Consider the following 20,140-nt stretch of genomic DNA (forward strand, 5'->3'; position numbering starts at 1 on the left):
CCGATATCACAGTTGCTATAACATCTCGATGCCGCCAAGTACACGATTTTTGCTTCAGGGTTAAAACCGCCCGCATTCCCCCTTCGCGCTGTGTTCGCACCTATACTCGCATTGAACGCGGTGTGGTGAATTGGGCGAGTTGAAGTGCATCCATTAATTGAGCGAAGCCATTTGTTATGAATATACGTGCATGGGGCAGTAATTCAGAGAGGACACGGGGAAAATACGCCCTGCAATGATGTCTGATGAGAAGCTCCCCACTCGCTATGCTTTCAAGTTTCAAGCGCTGATTTTTACAAAATATTCAATTCAGCAGACTGTAGCGCCACTTACGGCACTCAAATTAACCATTAATCGCAACTCAAGGCGTCAAGTAAAGGAAATCTGTAGGGCCTCTGCCTCCGTGGCTTCATTGTGAATCTTGGTTACTGCAATCAATAAATAACTTTGTCAAGGAGTTACGCTGCACACGCTCTTGCCGCGTGGCGCCTGCTACGTGTGCGACGGGTCTACACAAGCTCGTAAAGCCGATCTATAGTAGTCCACGCATGCGCAGTAGCGTCGCGGACATACACGCTCCCTAGAGTACCAGGGCTGGATTCGCATGTGTCCCCCTTTGCAGGCCTGACGGCAAGGATGTCCGCATCCAGCACCGCGCCGTGTTCGGCTGCGACGGCGCCTACTCGGCGGTGCGGCGTCAGCTGCTGCGGCGGCCCATGTTCAACTACTCGCAGACCTACATCCCGCACGGATACCTCGAGCTGTGCATCCCGCCCACCGCCGACGGACAGGTACGGCTCTCCAGTACCCCTTCCCCCCACTCCAAGGCACAAGCAGTGCGAATGGTAACCGCTGGTCATGTCCCTCGGCCGTGCTCCTGGAGAAGTGATAGTCGTGAAACCCTTGCGAGAAAGGGCTCCGAAACGCCCGCGGATGGTTAGAAGCAAACCTGTTGGTGCACAGACTACGATGTCTTGGCTTTCGGATTGCAGTTTTGTCAACACTTAAGCGACGTATGTTGGTGAGGGTCGAGTAACACCAGGGCCACGACCCGACCGCCGTAGGTTGGAATGTGTTGTGCACGCGGGAGAAGCCTTGCGGCCCCTAGTATTCCCTTGCATGGCGTGCTGCCCTGTGCAATGTCACTCTGCCTGACGTATTGAAAAGGAAAGATCCTTTTTGTATGTAGCTGTCGTCATATATCTAGACGGAAGGGTCGGCAGGATGAATGTAAATCGAAAAAAAATCTATCTAGCTATGTTCAGTACAGCAGATATAGCAGCACACTGACCAGCATTCAGCATGCACAGTTTCATCGGTCATACACAAGGTCTTGTTGCATAATACGTGTTCACCTGAGGTATTCGGATGACGACCCCGCTGTTGTTGGGCCCCAACGGGCCCAACGTGCGGCCTAATGATGTCCAGTGAGCTCTCCTCCCATTACATACCGAGACATTTCCTTCTAATAGTGTTAGTTTCAAATGTATTTCTCGCCTGCGTATCTGCACAGTAACCACTTGTATGAAGACAGCTAAAATCCACCATGGTATGTGTCTTACGATGAATTCTAATCGCAGATTCGGAGCACTTCCGGAACAAGGCTATTCCAATGGTAAATCGAAATTAAGGAATTGCTTGTTCCAATGGCAGTTTGGGAGCAGTCGCCGAGCCAGGTGCCTCTGCGGAGGAGTGCGGACTGCTCCGCTGAAATCGTCGGATTGGACCGGAAGTTTGCGTGACATATTTTCTTTAGAGTAAGGAACGCTAGGTACTGACATAGCGCGCCGCCGAGGAGCAAAGTGGTCAAGTGTTCCAAACGCAGATTTGGAACCGATGCTTTCCGCCGGTTTCAAGCGTTCTGTCGCGGTATACTATTTCCTGATACACTACTTCCGGTATAAACACTGAACACATTAAAGAATTAAGAAGCTGTCAGCTGCAGCAGCGTGCCACCTCGGAGGCACTTGATGCTTCATCTGTGCGCACCTGTGCATTTTCGGTGCTCCGCAGTTCGCCATGGAGGTGAACTACCTGCACATCTGGCCCCGTGGGGAGTTCATGCTGATCGCGCTCCCCAACCAGGACAAGACGTACACCGCCACCCTGTTCATGCCGTTCGCCGTATTCGAGGGGCTCAGCGACCGAGACAAGCTGCTCGACTTCTTCGATCGATACTTCCCGGACGCCGTGCCACTCATCGGAAAGTCAGTGCACTTCTGCTCGTCCGTGTCGCCTGTCTTAGATGATTTCGTCTGCTGTGGTTTGCATCTCGCCGACATCTTGAGGCTTCTGGTAGTATTAGTCTGAAAGCACGCGCTGATTTGCGTCGCGTATACAGTGGCGATCAACTTTCGTAGATGATTTCTTCTGCTATGGTTTGCTCTCGGCGCCATCTTGAGGCTACTGGTAGAATTACTCCGGAAGCTAGCGCTGGTTTGCGTCTCATATAGTGTCATTGTGGCGATTAGCATGAAAGGACGAGGACTCAAGGAAACGCAAGGAAGCAGCGTGGACTTGCAACCATAGTCGGATACAACTCATGGACGAAGCGGCAGATGCTCCTCAAAAGATGCCCTCCAGCCAACGGCATCGACCGATTTTCATGACGCCGCGGTTAACCCGATAAAACCTCGCTTATTCCACTTTCATCTGCTGCCCTCTGCGATTTCTAGCCAGCCTAAGTAACACCCAGGGATCTATGAATGTAAAGTAGAGGATGACCTTCTGAATATATGGGAATTAACCCATCACGCTATCCTTTTAGGCGGTGTTTAAGTGTTCCCTCCTGCTTTTTTTTTTTTTTTTGCAGTTTTCGGTTTTGCGTAGAAAAGGAATTCCCGACGCTTTTTACATACTGCACATAGTGTTCAAAACTGCCACCGCGCGTTACTCACGTGGGTGTATAGTATGCCTTTATCCACACATGTTCCAGTACTTACGGGATGCTTGCTTCATACCCTTTCAACCAACGCTTGGCAAGCATAGGTCGAACGTTTCGAAGGTGCCTTGTGCTTGTAGACTGTGGAGATGTACTCTTGTGTTGAATGCTAGCTGATGAATGTCGATCGTCTCATCCACTGCATCGTCAGCCCGTGAGAGCTGCTTGGCAGCGTTTCTGTTCACTGCTTTTCTTTTCCACCTCCCCCCCTACCCCCTTCTCCTCTTCCCCGACCGTGTGTGCCTTGCAACGACGCTGCCCCAACTAGGGACCACCTGGTCAAGAGTTTCTTCGCTGTCCCGGCGTCGCCGATGGTGATGGTCAAGGTGCGTTTCCCCGGCTAAACCGGTGGGATGAAGAGACTGAGGCACATGAGGAGGCGGAGGAACAACGCTTTTATTATCATTGATTAGCATTAATTTTGACAAGGAATTACTTCTATCTCTGTGTAATTGTATATCAAGGAGTGACAAAACAGCAACACGTGCGGGGCGGCAAGCCTTAAACTTCTCGACAAAATTATTTGTCTTTTTGTTTTTATTGCGAAAGCAATACTACTTGCACTTTCACGCCTTTGTCGTGCCGCGGCCGGTGACCACCATCGTGCCGCGGCGGTGCCCACCATTGACCTTCATTTGACCTTGATTGCATTAGATTGGATTAGATTAGATTGGATTGGACTGGATTGGATTATATTGCATTAGATTAGATTACATTGGAGTGGATTGGATTCGATTAGATAAGATTACATTAGATTATATTACATTATATTAGATTAGATTACATTAGAGTGGATTGGAATGGATTGGATTGCATGGATTGGACTGGTTTGGATTGGATTAGATTATATAGTAGTAAGGTATATAGTAGTAAGATTATATAACCGATGCATCACCACAAGTCTAACCACAAGCACCACCACCAGCTATACTACCAGCTGTACCATGGCGTAGGTACGGATATTGCTTTCGCAATTACCGGGCTTAACCAAGCTAAGTCACAGCGAATTTTTTTGTCTTGTATGGCTAGTTGAAACGTTGGCCATGCTTCCCTGCCGTCCCTTAGTCATTTCTAATTGTCAAGAGTCCGGTCTTCCCTGTCCTCTCTCGACTGTGGCAAGGAATGTGTAACTGTACTAAATTTCGGGGGGTTGAAACCGACAGGCCCGTTATTTGTTCGGATCAGAGCAGCTTTTTAACTGTAATTTGATTGCCGCTTCATTCCGTCACGATTTCTCTTCGCCGGCGAGCGTCACTGTCGCCGGGAGGGGACACCGGCCGCGCAGCATGATTTGAGTGGAGCGCTTGGTACTGGACCGAAGAATCGTTGCAAAATGGCGGCCATTACGATTTGTAGAATTCTGTTATAGCTGTTTTGCTGTCGCTACAGAGAAAGTGCAGGAGAGGCGACGAGCCACGTGAACATAGACACGTAATCGTGGCGGATTTCGCGGCTTCTGTACAGTGTAAGCATAAAGGACTAAAAAGGGAGTACGTAAGCTGTTCTCTAGAGCACTCCCTTGCATAAAGGGGAGAACAGCCTGCTTCCTTTTTACTCCCATATAGACGGTATCGTGTCTGAGAGCGTACAGGCTCATCGAAAGTAATTTGTAATGCTATAGCATTGTAAGCCCTGTGGGGCCAAAATGCATCGTCGGTCATAAAATTCGCCCATTGGCTGGAGAGTAGTGACGTCATCATACCGGAAGTAACGCCTCTTCCGGTAAAGGCATCAACAGCTGTTAATGCTACCATGTTGCTAACACATAGTGGAAATAGGTGCCCCTGTGAATTTTTTTTTAGGAGGTAGTCGGTAGACTTTTCCCGCTCCCGAGCAGAATCAGCACGTTTGTGAGATTTATTCAGGCATCAAAGTATTTCACGTAACTATATTGTACGCCGCCGCGGTGGCTCAGTGGCTATGGTGCTCGGCTGCTGACCCAAAAGACGCGGGTTCGATCCCGGCCGCGGCGGCTGGAATTTCTTTGGAGGAGAAATTCTAGAGGCCCGTGTACTGTGCGATGTCAGTGCACGTTAAAGAACCCCAGGTGGTCGAAATTTCCGGAGCCCTCCACTACTGCGTCTCTCATAGCCTTAGTCGCTTTGGGACGTTAAACCCCATAAACCAACCAACTATATTGTACGAGTAGATTGGCCTTGTTCTGTAGTGTAGATGTTTAGCTTTTCGCGGCCAGCCTTTAATTTACCATGTATACTTGTTTTCTTCGTTGCAAGGTGTTTTTAAAGTTGCCGAGCGAGTTCACTTGGTCTTTGATCTTAATTTTGTATTTAATTTTCATTATTCGCTGCAACCTGAGACGTACAGCGTCGCTATCTTTTTTTCGTTCAGCGAAATGCAAATAATACAATTTGCATGCTACCGTTTTCTGCGTTTTATATTTAGTATACAATGATACTAACTGTCCGGCCTTCCCCAGAAGTAGCGATGCTTCATTTGGTTACCCTTCTGTGTTCCTAGTGAATGTATAAATCACCATCTGAATAACAGGTGAGCAGTGCAAACGTCTCTCCCCTCGCAGTGCAAGCCGTACAACGTGTCCGACAGATGTCTGATCCTGGGTGATGCGGCGCACGCCATGGTCCCTTTCTACGGCCAGGGCATGAACGCGGTGAGTTATAGCTTCTCCTCCTCAGACGATGGTGGCGGAACGGTGAGTTATACCCCTGCCACACGGCAAATTTAATGTCATTCTCATCGAATGACATTTGTTCGACTTAATGTCATTTTTTCTGCGCGCTGCTACACGGCAAAAACTAATGTCATTTGCAAATGATGGCGATTGCGATGGAAAGAGAGTACAGTGAGTACAGCATACAAAAATCTGGATGTATGCTTCAATACGTTGCAAAAAGCATTGCTTTGCTATGGAAACCGATTCTAAAATCTTCATCCTCATTTTAATCAATGTATTTAGATAGGCGCGCTGTTCGAGGGATATAAAAACGTTGATTTCAATAACGTGTTGATCACTGCTATCCACCACAAGTCCAAGCCAAGCCAAACCTCAGCCAGCGGCGGCAGGCAAATGGCGGTCGTCATATTGTGAAATGCTCTCTATGGTGAAATTAGTATTAACTGTGCGTCCGCAAAAGCTTTGCGCATGCTACGGGCGCACCTTGCGCGCACTGCCGCCCGTCCTCACAACAGTTTTGGTAGGGAGCACGGTGGTTGGGTGTGACTAGCGTAGTGCGCGAGAAGCATAACATACTGTGGCGCCATCTAGACGATAGCAAGTCAAACCTCCTGAACTGAGTGCCGAAAAAACGTTTTTCTCTTTTATTAACGGCAGTAATGAATGCATTCAAAGGCTTTGTTTTTTTTTAATGTAAATCAATTGGATGAAATGAAAATGTAGATTCTAGTGCAAAGTTGGAGAAATACTTCGCTCGGGGTCGTTGCTATGACGACAGTGTACGCCGTACATAGTTAAGCCTAGCATCAAGAAATTCTGAAATTTATCTCAAAAGCGACTGATATTTCAAACCTATATTGTTACGGAGGGATGAGAATGCACAAAATAAAAGCGAATACAACCGTTTAGAGCAAGCTATCGCGTCGAAAAATGCAGCGGCGACGCAGTATTCGGTCCGAAGTGGGCGAGCTGGGCGTCGCCATGTTGTGAATGTTAACCACGCAAGGCTGGTAGCGAGAGTGAGTTTTATTTTTTTCCAATTCTATTTGGCATTTTTATATACATAAATGAACGACAGCACAATCGTAGGGACGCGGAAATATTACAGTGCTTGTGACGTTTTTGTAATCGTGTTTTTCGGTGTATATTCTCACCAAGTCTCTGGTGTCGAGGGAACACATTAGCTCGGACGTCGCAGGCGAATGTGTTCAGGGAACTCATTCGATACCTAATGTCGTTTTCATCGAATGACATTAGATTTTCTCGTGTGGCAGCAAACTAATGTCGTTTTGAACGAATGTCATTCGATGGGAATGACATTAAATTTGTCGTGTGGCAGGGGTATTATAGCGTATCACTCCTTAAATGGAGTTATGCGCGCCGAAGTAATGACCCATGTTAATGCTGCACCGCTGAGTAGTCCAGCCAAAATAATTGGGTACATATATGCTTGTGCAGGGATTCGAAGACTGCTGCCTGCTGAACGAGCTCATGGACGCGCATGGCCATGACCTCGGTAAGAAGTGGAGTTATTATGATTATCACTCCATGTCAAAAGCACCAATCACACTGAATCGGGTGATATTGTGGAGTGATCTGTCATTCCTGCATTCTTTGTGTCGTTATTTCCACTCATTCCGTCTTTTCTTATAATTCTTGTCCACAGCCTGTTTTCGTTGTGAACTAAATCGCTTTTCGGGTTGTGTTGAAGAATTGGTTTTTGAGCAAAGGAAATGGCGCAGTAACCGTCTGATATCTCGGCGTACACCCGAACCGCGCCATAAGGGAAGGGAGGAGTGAAAGAAGAAAGAGATGCCGTAGGGGAAGGCTGCGGAAAAATTGGAGGCTTATCAAGGTTAAGCCCAGTGGATGCGAAGCATGTCCTTAGCGTTTGGAGGCATCTTGACCGCATACACGCCCGGCGCAAAGACGCTGGCGCGGTTGCGGGCACAGAGACTGACGCGACGGCGGGCGCGCGCCGCCTCATCCCTGGCGTGACGTCACATATCACGTGATGTAGCGATGGTGGCGCCGCCGCCGCGTCGCCCGCGACGGCGCGAACCGAAGCGTGGAGGCCTCCGCCGGGCGACGTCCGACGGCGCGATATGAGGTCCCATCTGCAGCCGGTGTGACGTCACCACGTGACGTCACATCATGTGATCTCACTTCAAGGTCAATGGTGGCCACCGCCGGGAGGCGACCGACGGCGCGATATGAGGCCCCATCTGTAGCCGGTGTGACGTCATCACGTGACGTCATGTCACGTGACCTACTTGAAGGTCACTTGAAGGTCAATGGTGGCCACCGCCGGGCGTCGCGCGAAGGCCCGAAACCTACGTTAATATGCTTCGCATAATAATCTCGACCACTTTGGGATCTTAACATGCACTGACATCCAACAATACATGGACGTCTCCGCGGCCGCCACTCCAGAGGTGGCGGAGCGTATCCCAGTACTGTGGCGTCATATGCTCTTGGTCTCCCCGCTCCCCCGTAACATGGACACCGACATGCACGAAAACAGACGACAAGCGCGGGCTCGGGCTCTTGAGAGACAACACGGCTCCCGACCCGGTGTATATTATATGTAGACGTAGCAGGGCCATCGCCCACGGGATTTTACACGGCCGCTGTCGTTCACCAGGAAATGCACGTTGATAGACTCTCTTTTCGAGCCCCGAATTCAATGCGAGCCGAGGAAGTAGCGATAGCGCTTGCTGCCGCCCACCCCAATTCGAGAATCATCATTACGGACTCCCGAAAAGCATGTGACCATTACTTGGCAGGGGAGATCTCCCCCTTAGCTGCTTGCATTCTAAGACGGACTGCCACTGATCCAACACCGAAAAGAATCATTTGGGCTCCTGGCCATCAGGGCTTACGAGGTAATGAGGCCGCTGACGCGGCTGCCCGAGCGCTTATTCACCGGGCTCCTCATCCCAGCTCTTCTGGCTCGGAGGCTAACCAGCCGCTGCTGCGATTCAGGGAAATAATAACGCATTATACCGACAACCACCGCCTTTTCCCGGCCCCTGCAAAGGGGCTGAGTAAGACGGAGGAGCGAACTTTAAGGCGCCTGCAGACAGGTACTCTACTCTGTCCTGCAATCTTAAAGCATTACGATCCTAACACGGATGGGCGATGCCCGCACTGTGGGGATATCTTCCGCATGGTGTGGGCATGTACTCAAAATCCCCACCTCCCCCCTTCCCCTACCCCTTCCAGAGAGGCATGGGAGACTGCCCTCCTCAACTGCTCCACACTGGAGTCTCAAAGGGCTCTGGTGAAACGGGCGCGAGACGGGGCATTGTCATGTGGTGTCCCGGACTAGGGACGCCGACCATGTAGCGGGGCCACTCTGTGGCTCCCAAACTCTATTTCAGCAATTAAAAGTTTTCACCACCACCACCGCGATCGGGTTCGAACCGGGAGCTCCGGCTCAGTAGCCGAGCGCGCCCTAACCACTGAGCCACCGCGGCGGGGCCGGGTTTTGTGCATTGTGTGTTTTCTACGCCATGTGTGAGGAACAGTATTCTTTGTCATGTCCTTTTTAAGCTCAGCTTTGACTGCGCTAGTAAACCAGGACTCTACGGTCAGCAGTCACCGAAACCATGGAAAGGTTAGGGGAATCTGTGATTTTTCATTTAATTTGTGATGTTTATCAGCATCTCCACGCTTCCCACATTGATAAAAGCAAGCGTTTTGAAATGTGGCTTGCCGAACAGCGCATCGAAAGATGCTAGTAGATATATAACGAACGGTTCGTGAAATTTTTCGCATACTTGGCTTCCCCGAACAAACTTGACCGGTATCTTTTTCGCACAGTTGTATGGGGTATTTTCCTTTTTTTATATAATTGCCTGGTTTCAGTGAAACTTTATGCGCGTACTTCAAACGCTCACACAGATTTTAACTGCTCACTCTCTGCGCAACCTCGCAGGGGCCATCTTCGCCGAGTTCACCGAGACGAGGAACCCGGATGTAGAGGCCATGTGCGACCTGGCCCTCTACAACTACGTCGAGGTATATACACCCATACCATTCACTACTGATCATCTTAGGCTTAGCCAACCCGGATAAAAGCCTTCTATACCTTATTTTTCCTCTTTTTTTTTTTTTGCTGGAAGGCTCGGCCAATCCCGATTTTCTCGACGCACCAACTACGGTGGTTTCTCTGTTGAACGGGACCCTTAACTATATCACCTTAAAACCAGAAACTTTATATTGAACGTGACGCTGACGTTTCGAGTTAACGACCGCCCATTGTCGGTCGCGGTCTGAAAGAAAATCGTAGAATCATATTCGCGTGGTGGCGATCCCATGCGGACAGACCAGACTCATCGAGGAAGCATGCAGCCCGATGGCTCGCTCCTTCTAGTAAAGCAGGGAAATTAAGCCGAACCCTGGTGTTGCCGTTTTTTTTGTTCGTATTCTCGGCTGTCGTGGTATATCACAGTGCAAGGTATACCCAAAATCCCTTTTCTTTTTAATGTTTACATGAAGGCACGGTGTCTTGTATCTCCATCGCAGAAGATAAGGTCTTATACGACTCTTTGTGTGTCGTTTCAGATGCGTCACCTGGTCAACTCCACCTCTTTTCTGATACGAAAAAAGTTCGACCTTTTCCTCAACACGATTGCACCGAACTTCTGGATTCCCCTGTACACCACGGTGAGCGCAGCGTACTCGCTTCTGTTCGTGCGATATTTCGGAAAACCGGAGGTTTCCGAGAGCTCTTGAAAGCACGATCACCGCTATACCCGTTTGCGGTCCATGAGGCGCAATCTGAAAGCGGCGACTTTGTTTTGAGCATTTCATACTTTTTGTTTTTAAAGGTGCACTAAGCAGGAATCTGAACTCGTCTTTTTGCCGGGGGAACTCGACGTACAGATTCCGAGTATTCTTAGAAACTTCGAATTACTGTCCTGTGCGGCCGATTTCCCTAATTTAAATCGGATTAAACGTCCCGGTTCCCGCCTTTTTTTTTTAACTCACTGATGACGGTAGGAGGAGTCAACCTAATTTGCAGCTATGTAGCCTCTTGCTGGATCTATTTATTCCCGGAAACCTTTAAAATAAAGCGAAAGCGAAGCCCCCACGCGACTGCCTGAAAGTTATTCCACGCGTTAGTTGACTCCTCATATCTTCAGCGGGGAGTTAAAAAAAAAAGTCGGGAGCCGGGACGTTTAATCTGACTTAAATCAGGGAAATCGGCCGCACAGGACAATAATTCGAAGTTTCTGAGAATGCTCGGAACGTGTAGATGGAGTTCCCGCCATAAAAAGACGAGTTCAGATTCGTCTTCAGTTCTGGGACGGCTCGCCAAAAGGCAGCCATCACAAGAAAGCCTGTACAATTGTGTGGGACTCTAAACACGTGACCACCAAGGAACCCAAGTGACTACGTGACTGAAAGGAAACAAAAGTTCTGTGAGAGCGCCCATGTCCGAGTTGAGTGCCTTCGCGACAACGACGCTCACTCGACGTAAGAGCCGGGATAAGCCTGACAAACAGGGACTCACATATCGACAGGGCGGTGCTTTATAATCTTTGGAACAGTTTCGAATGCTAGCTTGCTCATGTGAGTCATCATGCAAACTGTTCTATAAGCCCATGGCAATGAATTAATTTGTTTGGTACTGGGACTAGCAAACATGTCAGCGATTTACCTTTCAAAAAGAACCGAATTGTTGGCTGATGTCACCATGCATATAATTTGCCAGACAGGATCCCGATCGGTGATTTCTGCGCCTATATACATACGGCGAGAAGGAAGAAGTAGTGCACTGCACGGGCTCGGGCCAGCCCGAAAGCCCGGGCCCGGCCCGCGGGCCGGGTCGGGCCGGGACATGATTTGTTTTGCCGGGCCTGGGCCGGGCCCGGGCCTGAAGTCGCGGGCCCGGGCCGGGCTCGGGCTTAAAGCTGCGGGCCCGAGCCGGGCTTGGGTCCGTACAGAAACGGCTGGTGTCCGACCGTTCATTCACTATTGCAGAGTGAAGTACACAACTGCGGCATTGAAGCAGCGACACGGATGAGCTATGAGTTATAGTACGCGCTAAGAAAAAGACTGCTTTATTCATTGACTGATTTATTTTCTTATTTCCACACCGCGTTGCAGTAAGAGTGAAATTCATCGGGCCTTAATTGGCCATTGATCGTTCGTCATCCCAAAACATACCTATACACTATGACAAATGCATTCGGGAAGAACGTATTAGCTTAGGTCGCTTATATTCTTCAAATGCATTCCGTGAAATACTCAAGCCTTTCAGCTTGTCGTTTCTGCTGAACGGCGACCAGTTCGGCTATGAGCTCAACCTGTGAGATCGCGTTCACTAAAAAAATGTCATCCTACTGCTTGCTAGGCAGCTTTAATATTTATACTTCGCGGGCGGTAGAATATAACTGATTAAAATCATGAGGGAACGCAAAGTGGACTACTACGAGTGTATGCGGCCCTTTTTATTTAGCACTCGGAACTTCCGATTTTATCGTTGCCCACCTGCACGAGATCACTCTCCAAATGACGGGTCTGGCGAGCACTACTCTTAACCACTTCCTTCTGGGTTAAAAAGAACCAACTTTCTGGAAGCCAAACTGTGGTTTCAGAACCTTTGTCAGCCAGTTCCTTATCGGTGTTGTAGTAGTCTACTTGCTCAGAGTGAGCAGTATACCTCAAGCGTTACTGTGAAACGGGCCGGGCCGGGCCAGGGCTGGGCTTCATTCCTGGATTCACGGGCCGGGCCGGGCTTGCAAGAGCGATAATTTAGCGGGCCCGGGCTTAAAGCCGCGGGCCTGGGCCGGGCTCGGGCTTGAGGTCACGGGCCCGGGCCGGGCTCGGGCCTCAGATTGAGGCCCGTGCAGTGCTCTAGGAAGAAGTCGCACTGAAACTGACGTGCTCAGCCTGAAGAATTCAAAATTAAGGAGACCGAATTTTGGCGACACCCATTGTGTAGCGGGGCCGGAAAAAACGTACCCGGGAAAAAAAAAAAAACGTCCTTCGATAAAAAGTCTCCATTTTCAAAGTAGGAAAAAATGTCCCCTGACGGGTGCCACCACACTTCCGGTAACCCCCTGTGATTTGAGCATCCGCCCCACTTGCGGGAGAGAGGGGTTCGATCCCCAAGGCCGCCAGGTACGCACAGTTTCTCTAATGGGTACAATGTTTCCTCCGGCCAGCTGGTATCCCGCTTATCTCACGTTACGTGCAGCACTGGTATGCACTGCGCTCTGAACTGGATACTTGTTTCCGCCGGTGCTGCGCTAAACGTAAAGGCTGCAGAAGGGTTTTAATTTTGGATTTTTTTTCCAGGAGAATAATGTCAGAAGCTGCCTGACAAATGCTATACTGCTTTGGTGCATGTTAGTGAATTCAAGATTGTTCGTTGCCTTCTTTCTTCGGAGAACAGGCCTCTCTAAACGTAGTTATTCGGCGATGTTGAAGGAGGAGACGATCAATGAATGCAGAAGATGATAAAGACAAGGAAATATATTTACAAATTTTACAAGGGTGAAAACTGCAAGTTACATAAAGGAAGTGGCACAGACAAATTCAATAGCTGTAACTTAAAAGAACTGACCTGACACAGAGAAACAGCACTCGATCGATCTCGGTTAAAGCATACGTATTCTTGAAGTAGTGCGTGCCAAGCACGGAGCCTCCAGCTAGACTAGCCAAGACTACCACAAGACTAAGACAAGACTGGTGTCTTATGCTTATTCTTCAATTTTTATTCGCTTTAGCAAACGAAGAAGTTAGGGCGGTCATGTTTAGAGGCCCGTCCTAAATTTCAGTAACCAATAAAATTTTAATACAAAGTAGCTACAGCCCCTGAAGATTGGGCACAACCTCGGGCCCAGGGCTTGGCTAAAAAAAATAAACACATAAAGAAAACATTCTGGACACCCTCTCCCCGCGGGATTTCTTGCCTTGTCGCGTGATGCTCTTTCCATTTCCCCTTTCGGCGCCACACCTGCGTGTCGCTTCTCGGAGGGTGACGAGTTCTTCTAGCTAAGCGACAGGGCGAGTTATTTGCTGGCTCACAGTGGAAGTGTCGGATGGCGGAGGCAGGAAACGAGCTCCGCGGCGCTTCTGTGCTGGAAAGAATGGCAGCAAACGAAAGGGCCCTTCGCGGAACTCTTAGCAGGTTCACATGTTCTTGGTGCCCAGGTGGACGCCCTCGGTCAACAATGCTAGGCCATCGTAGGAACGCTGCTAAGCGCTTCCACGCTTTTTTGAATGTATGCGGGGTATGCGCAGGAGAGGGGGGGGGGGGGGGTGCAGGGGGAGCTCGAGTGTTTACTGACAACTTTCCGCGTAGATCGAAGGCGCGCAGTGACCTCGGGTTACTGCAATTAAAATAAACTAATGAGACCATAATTAAGCGCTGCCTGGCAATGCTTCTGCTTCCGGTGCCTACAGGCAGGTAAACAGAGCTAAATCATGGTAACTTTCCGGCAAACACATTCTACTTATCCGCCATGTGGAGTGCCCACTCGGCCACTCTTGATGGAAGACATAGGACCGACAGTCTTTCGCCACTGTATGCTACGGCGACCCAACCCTTCGGCATGGAAGTGACTAAACAGGCGCTCATCCCCTGCTGGCGCTGTGGCAGACGTAACGGCTGTTATCGAGCACCCTGAGGGGAGAGCTTTGTACACTATTTACAAAATACAAAAGTAATCAAGTTCGCGCCGCTCGCGCGCTAATGTATGAGGAGGTGAGCGTCTTGGCCGTGGAGCCAAACCTATCTCATTTCATTTCATTTTATTACCTTAAAGGCCCCTTAAAAGGGGTGTTACATAAGGGGTGGCAAGAGTAAAAACACAAATTCACAATGACAGGAAAGTTTCTACGTCTTATATTTTCTTCGTCTTAACTAACCTACGGGGGTTAGTTGACAACATTTTAGGCAGATCGGTGTTAAAAAAAGTGCGTTTGGCTTCTCGAATACTTGATAAATAAGTTTTTTCGGCTGCATAATATTTGTTCCAAGCGTTCTGACTAGGAAGCAACTTGGCTGATCGGAAAAGACGCTTCTTTTTATTTTCAAGACGTTTGAGTGTGTTTGTGAACCATGGGTTTTGAGGGTTATTTCGTATATTTATGTTTGGAATATACCTGTCGACCAAATCTTCGATTTTCCTCTTAAACAAGGACCAGTTATCATGGATGGATCTTTGATGAAAGCTGGATTGAAATACTGGTAAAAATGCGCGAAGTTCATTATTTATTGCTGTGTAGTTTCCTTTATCGTAAAGTCGGATAGTTCGTTTAGATGTTACGCGTAAGGACGGTTTAATGGTGAAGCCGGCATGTATGACGTGGTGATCGCTGACGCCTGGTAGATACGTGACGGAATGAACGCATTCAGGATTATCCGTTAATATTAGGTCCAGGATATTAGCGCAGTCTTCAGTTACACGGGTTGGTTCGGATATAGTTTGAACGAGGTTAAAATTAAGGCAGACGTCTAGAAATTCATTAGCATCCTTATTACCTGTAGCGGTTAGATTATGCCAGTCAATGCTCGGAAAATTGAAATCTCCGAACAGAGAGTGCAGGTGTTAGGGTGTTTAGCTTTAATTTCATTTAATGCGTTATTAAGTTTTCGAGGGAAGTCTGGGTAGCTAGGAGGCCTGTAGCAAACGCCAATCACAACTGATTTAGGTGAAGCATGGCATAAAACCCATAATATTTCTATATCTGATGAAAGGTGAACTTCAAACATCCAGCTCACAAAAAGGCGATTACTCCATGAACGCTCCCCTCTGCGTACGTTAGTGGACTGCGCCACGTGCTATAAAAGGGAGAGCGAAGGCAGCACCCCGCTGCTGCTGGTACACTTTACCCCCGAATGCAGAAATCTAACTTGGCTCGCGCCAGTCAAGAACCCAACCAGACGGACTTCCGTCGAAGATGTCTGCTGCTGCTGCTGATGATGATGATGAAACGTTTGCGGGTGCGTGGGCATAGTTTGGGTGGTAAGCAAATCTACTGAATTACCAGATCTGAGTTGTCTGCGTGGTTTGCACATGGAAAATGTATTTAATGCTTGCATTAGATTGTAAAAAGTTTTTTTTTTTTTTTATGGTCTTGTAGACTCACATCTCTAATGTATTGCTTTTTTATTTTGACATTTGTAGTGCTGGTTTAGCTCTCGAGAAATATTGCTTTTACCGTTTGTACACCCGACGTGGATATGTTACCAGAGGTCGTGTTTTGTTTCGTGTGATTAGCATTCTGAATCTTTTTTCTGATGCAAAGAGAAGTGCAAATTTGCCTTCGATGTACTGGAAAGTTGTTTTCTTTTATATCTGTACTGCTGACCCCACTGTTGTCCGTCTGAGTTGACGTAAAAACGTCTACAAAGGACCCAGGTCTCGTTAGGCTTTTAGCCTTGAGCCGTGGCAGACACTGTCGCGCTTTAACCGCTTTTCCATTTACTTGGGAACGGATACCTGATATGGCCGCCTCGTTTCTTCTTTTTACAGGTCACGTTCAGCAGAATCAGGTACCACGAGTGCGTCAAGAACAGAGCATGGCAAGACAAGGTATACCGACTTTTGATCAGTTCACATCTATCGGTTTGGTTTATGGGGTTTAACGTCCCAAAGCGACTCAGGCTATGAGAGACGCCGTAGTGAAGGGCTCCGGAAATTTCGACCACCTGGGGTTCTTTAACGTGCACTGACATCGCACAGTACACGGGCCTCTAGAATTTCTCCTCCAAAGAAATTCCAGCCGCCGCGGCCGGGATCGAACCCGCGTCTTCCGGGTCAGCAGCCGAGCACCATAACCACTGAGCCACCGCGGCCAACCGAACCGCGCGGTAAGGGCAGGGATAAACGTGGGAGTGAAAGAATAAAGGAAGAGGTAGGTATGGTAGTGAAGGTCTACGGAGTAATTTCGACCACCTGGGGATCTTTAACGTGCAACGACATCGCATAATCATGGAAAAATGTCACGTTCCCTTTAGCACAATGCATGCAACATAAACGGCTGCTTCGGGTAAGGCTTAGTTCACGAATCGCGACACGCTGCACAGCACACATGCAAAACCGCATTCCCTCGTGTGGGAGACTTCCGGGTCGGCGGCCGCAAACCATGGATGTAAGAAGAAGTGTCCTCAGGGAGCGATTAACATTCTTCCGTGTCTGTTGGATGTGCCAAGACTCGAGTAGATGCCTCCTGCGCGGGTTAGGCTCAGTTTCCAATACAATAGTGCCGTTTGGTCGCACGTCTCGCGGTGTTCGGCCACAGCGCTGCGTTGACAGTTCATGACGTCCGCTTTGTGCTGTCTCATTCTTTCCGCGAAATTCTTCTTGACTTCTGTCTTCGCACTACCTATTTCTTCGAAGGAGAATTTTTCAAACAAATCGCAACTGCCAAGGGGGCGTTGATCTCAGTGACAATGGCTAATTCAACCATGGAAGACGTCGAAACCCGGATCTCGTCCAGTCTTTCCCCGAGCACGCGCCAGAAGTGAAAACGCGTTTGCATTCCGTACGTGAAATGCGTGAGCGAGACGCTGGCTCGCATTCTCGGTAAAGAAGGGGTGTTAACAACGCACAAACCGGCTACCACCACCGGACGCCTTCTCCCCCGCCCGAAAGCACTACGGAAGGTAGAGCTCTCTCGTCCAATCAGGACTGCCGAAACACAGAAAATAGTCCCTCGAATATTTGAGAAGTGTATGACTATTAATCAAAACAATAAGCATTGCAACTAAAAACATGGTTTGGACCGGTATATTTAAATGGTAGGGAGTGTTTCAATCACTGGTGATATTACCGGACACAGCTCTGCGGAGGCCTGCTGCGAGGTAGTGATGCGTCGCCACTTTCCAACATGGCGTCGGTTGAGTCTGTTGTGTCTCTTGTGTGCTCTACACCGACAGTGCGCTGTTTCCCCAAGCAGGCGAAGCAGGTGGCTTCGCGACAACAGAGGAACTGATCAGAACAGGTTGCGACAAAAAAAAAAAAAGTGGGGTTAGTCCCTTTGGAACGGGCGTCCGCCTGTCCAAAAGCAAACCAAAAAAAGAATAAAAAGACATCAAGCGCCACCTGCTAGAGGTAGAACGAAGCCACCTGGACATCAGGTGGATCGAGCCACAGGCGCGTAGGAGCACACTAATGTAGTGCGCGCCATCCTGATTGGACGAGAGAGCTCTACATTTCGTAGTGCTGCAAACATCTTGTGAGACGGAGTATAAAGAAAGGGCCCAAGGCGTTGTAGACAGAATCCCCTGCTCGGCCTGCCCGTCCTCGTATACGTAGCGGAGACGAAGAATTTCGCGGAAAGGATGACACGACACAAAGCGGACGTCATGAACTGTCAACGCAGCGCTGTGGCCGAACACTGCGAGACATGCGACCACCGAACTGACTTTGCACTATTGTACTGGAAACCGAGGCTGACCCAAGCAGGAGGCTTCTACTCGAGTCTCGTCACATCCAACAGACAAGGAGGAATGTTAATCGCTCCCTGGGGGCACTTCCTTCTTCTTACAACCATAGTTTGGGGAGGTCTCCCACACGAGGGCTTAAAATGCCCAGCTGCGCCTCGTCCGTAGTCACACCATGAAGAAGAGACCGAGCCGGTCCCGAAACGTCGTGTTTTTTTTTCCCCGAAATTAACTTGGCTGGCGTCAGTAGTCTTTCTCTTAAATTAATATCCCAACCAGACTTTCATGAAATGTTTTCGTTTGAAACTAAGACATGTGCCTGTGACAAATGGCGCGCACAATCCGAGGGCGGGGAAGTCTGGCGAAATTTTGAAATTCCCAGCAGGCGTATATTCCGTCACTTTTCAGCGGCGGTCGGTTCCTCGTTTGTTTCGAATGTCAAGGGCAGACGCAAGCGAGCACACTGCAACAACTGACTTCAGCAGATGTCGGGACATTTCGCATAGCATTTTCTTTCGTTCAAATTTAAGCAGCGCTAACTTTTAGGACGAATACGCAGAGGACATGACAGGATGACGCTGTCATGTCCTCTGTGTATTCGTCCTAAAGGTTAGAGCTGCTTAAATTTGAACGAAAGACAATGCATAAGCAACTAGCCCCGCAAAGTGTTTTACTAAGTGAACTTTCGCATGGCATCTTCCTCGGGATGGCGTACGCCAAACTCCGTATCTTAGAATGCACGCTGTTCTCTTTTTCTTTTGTTTTTTTCGTCACCATTGGCCAGTTCTTTATCATTTTGTTTTTTAGCGAAATGATACGCAGGGACTGCGAACCTTCGCGAAATCATCTTCGATAAAAATGCCTCCACGATTAGGTTTCTCACAGACGCGTTTATCCAGCACAGCTGTTGTAAGCTTTTCCCATTTGTGATTGCTCCTCGTTCTATCCATGAGGCATGCTGGCAGTGACGTCACAGTGAGGGGTCACGTGGGCGGCTGAAAGGGCTGTGCGTCGGATGGCTATTTTTGTGCTGGCGTCACTGCGTACGGTCACGTGCCTGAGGCTGGTCACGTGATCAACCGTGCTACTGCACCGATGAATACACAGGGAATGATCTACTAAGCGCTTCGTTGTGATATTTAAACAAGAAAAGAATATAGGAAGGAAATTAAAGCAAGACAAAAGAAAGGCAGCACGGTGACGTGTTTTTCGCGCACGGGGTTCAGCGTGCCCTTCCAGGCTGCAACTTTGGAGGCGCAAAAGCAGCACCTTAATTAGGCGCAACGGGGTTCAACACTCCCGAAAAAACATCGGAGGTTTGTTTTTGCGATGCTCTTCTAATGGCACCCTGCATCTGGGCATGTAGTTGGGTCTTGTGACCATGTAGTAATCCACGCGATACGTGTTGACAACATACGTTACACAAATAGTAGAACGAGCAGAAAAGAAGCACTAAATATAAAGTTGTCCAGCCCGCATTCTCGCATTACAGAGCGGTGACTATTCTGTGACTTTTTCATATTATTTCATCCTTGTCCGTAACTGCCACGCTTTTCGTTTCCTGCGGCTGATGTGCTTTGTCTTACTATGCAGGTCCTCACGCGCCTGATGAATGGCACCCTGGTGAGCTGCGTCGTAGCAGCTTTGGCAGTAGGCTTCCAGTGGTTTCAAATGCGCTGACTGCGGCCCTGCAAGTCTACCCATCATCCCTTACGTCTCCCGGACTCGTCGCCAACCACGACATCACCTCTGTTCTCCGTCCTGTTTTCACAGCTGGCACTTCTGGTGCGCCCCACGGGCACAGAATTAAAGCGCGCCTTGACGTCTTGCTCAGCTTGTGTCATGTCTCGATCTTGTGGGGGAGCATGTCGACATAGACGTCTAGCTAGACGTCTCTGAGACGTTTTTGGTTTGCTGGGTGGTTCTGTAGTTTCACATCTGCCTTATCATTTCCACCTTCGGAGAGCCAAAGGTGAGAAACCTAGCTGCCACGTGCAGTGACCTGGTATAGTATTGGCAAAAACACAGAAAAATTCCCAGACCGCGCTAGACTGTGGACAACTTTGCATTTGGGGCACCTTCTCGATAGGTAGCCTTTCTGTAGACAACCCCAATTTCAAGTGTTGGGCTAAAGGGA

The 20,140-nt window shown here is 48.9% G+C and overlaps 2 protein-coding genes across 2 annotated transcripts in view; both read left to right on the plus strand.

Annotated features, from left to right (window-relative positions):
* cn (Kynurenine 3-monooxygenase cn) overlaps positions 1 to 19,836 on the plus strand; it is a 53,143-nt gene extending 33,307 nt beyond the window's left edge. The window contains exons 6-14 of the mRNA XM_089561514.1: positions 623 to 791; positions 2,014 to 2,207; positions 3,210 to 3,267; positions 5,481 to 5,570; positions 7,053 to 7,110; positions 9,535 to 9,617; positions 10,164 to 10,265; positions 16,091 to 16,150; positions 19,597 to 19,836. Coding sequence (XP_089417640.1) covers positions 623 to 791; positions 2,014 to 2,207; positions 3,210 to 3,267; positions 5,481 to 5,570; positions 7,053 to 7,110; positions 9,535 to 9,617; positions 10,164 to 10,265; positions 16,091 to 16,150; positions 19,597 to 19,683 — 901 coding nt within the window. The 3' untranslated portion in view covers positions 19,684 to 19,836. The remainder of the gene's footprint in view (positions 1 to 622; positions 792 to 2,013; positions 2,208 to 3,209; positions 3,268 to 5,480; positions 5,571 to 7,052; positions 7,111 to 9,534; positions 9,618 to 10,163; positions 10,266 to 16,090; positions 16,151 to 19,596) is intronic.
* Positions 1 to 20,140, plus strand: part of LOC149330824 (uncharacterized) — a 166,439-nt gene that overhangs the window by 16,218 nt on the left and 130,081 nt on the right. The gene's annotated exons all lie outside the window — the stretch shown is intronic.

Source organism: Amblyomma mixtum, chromosome 9, assembly GCF_055824585.1.
Source record: "Amblyomma mixtum isolate Tamu chromosome 9, ASM5582458v1, whole genome shotgun sequence".
NCBI classification, from domain to species: domain Eukaryota; kingdom Metazoa; phylum Arthropoda; class Arachnida; order Ixodida; family Ixodidae; genus Amblyomma; species Amblyomma mixtum.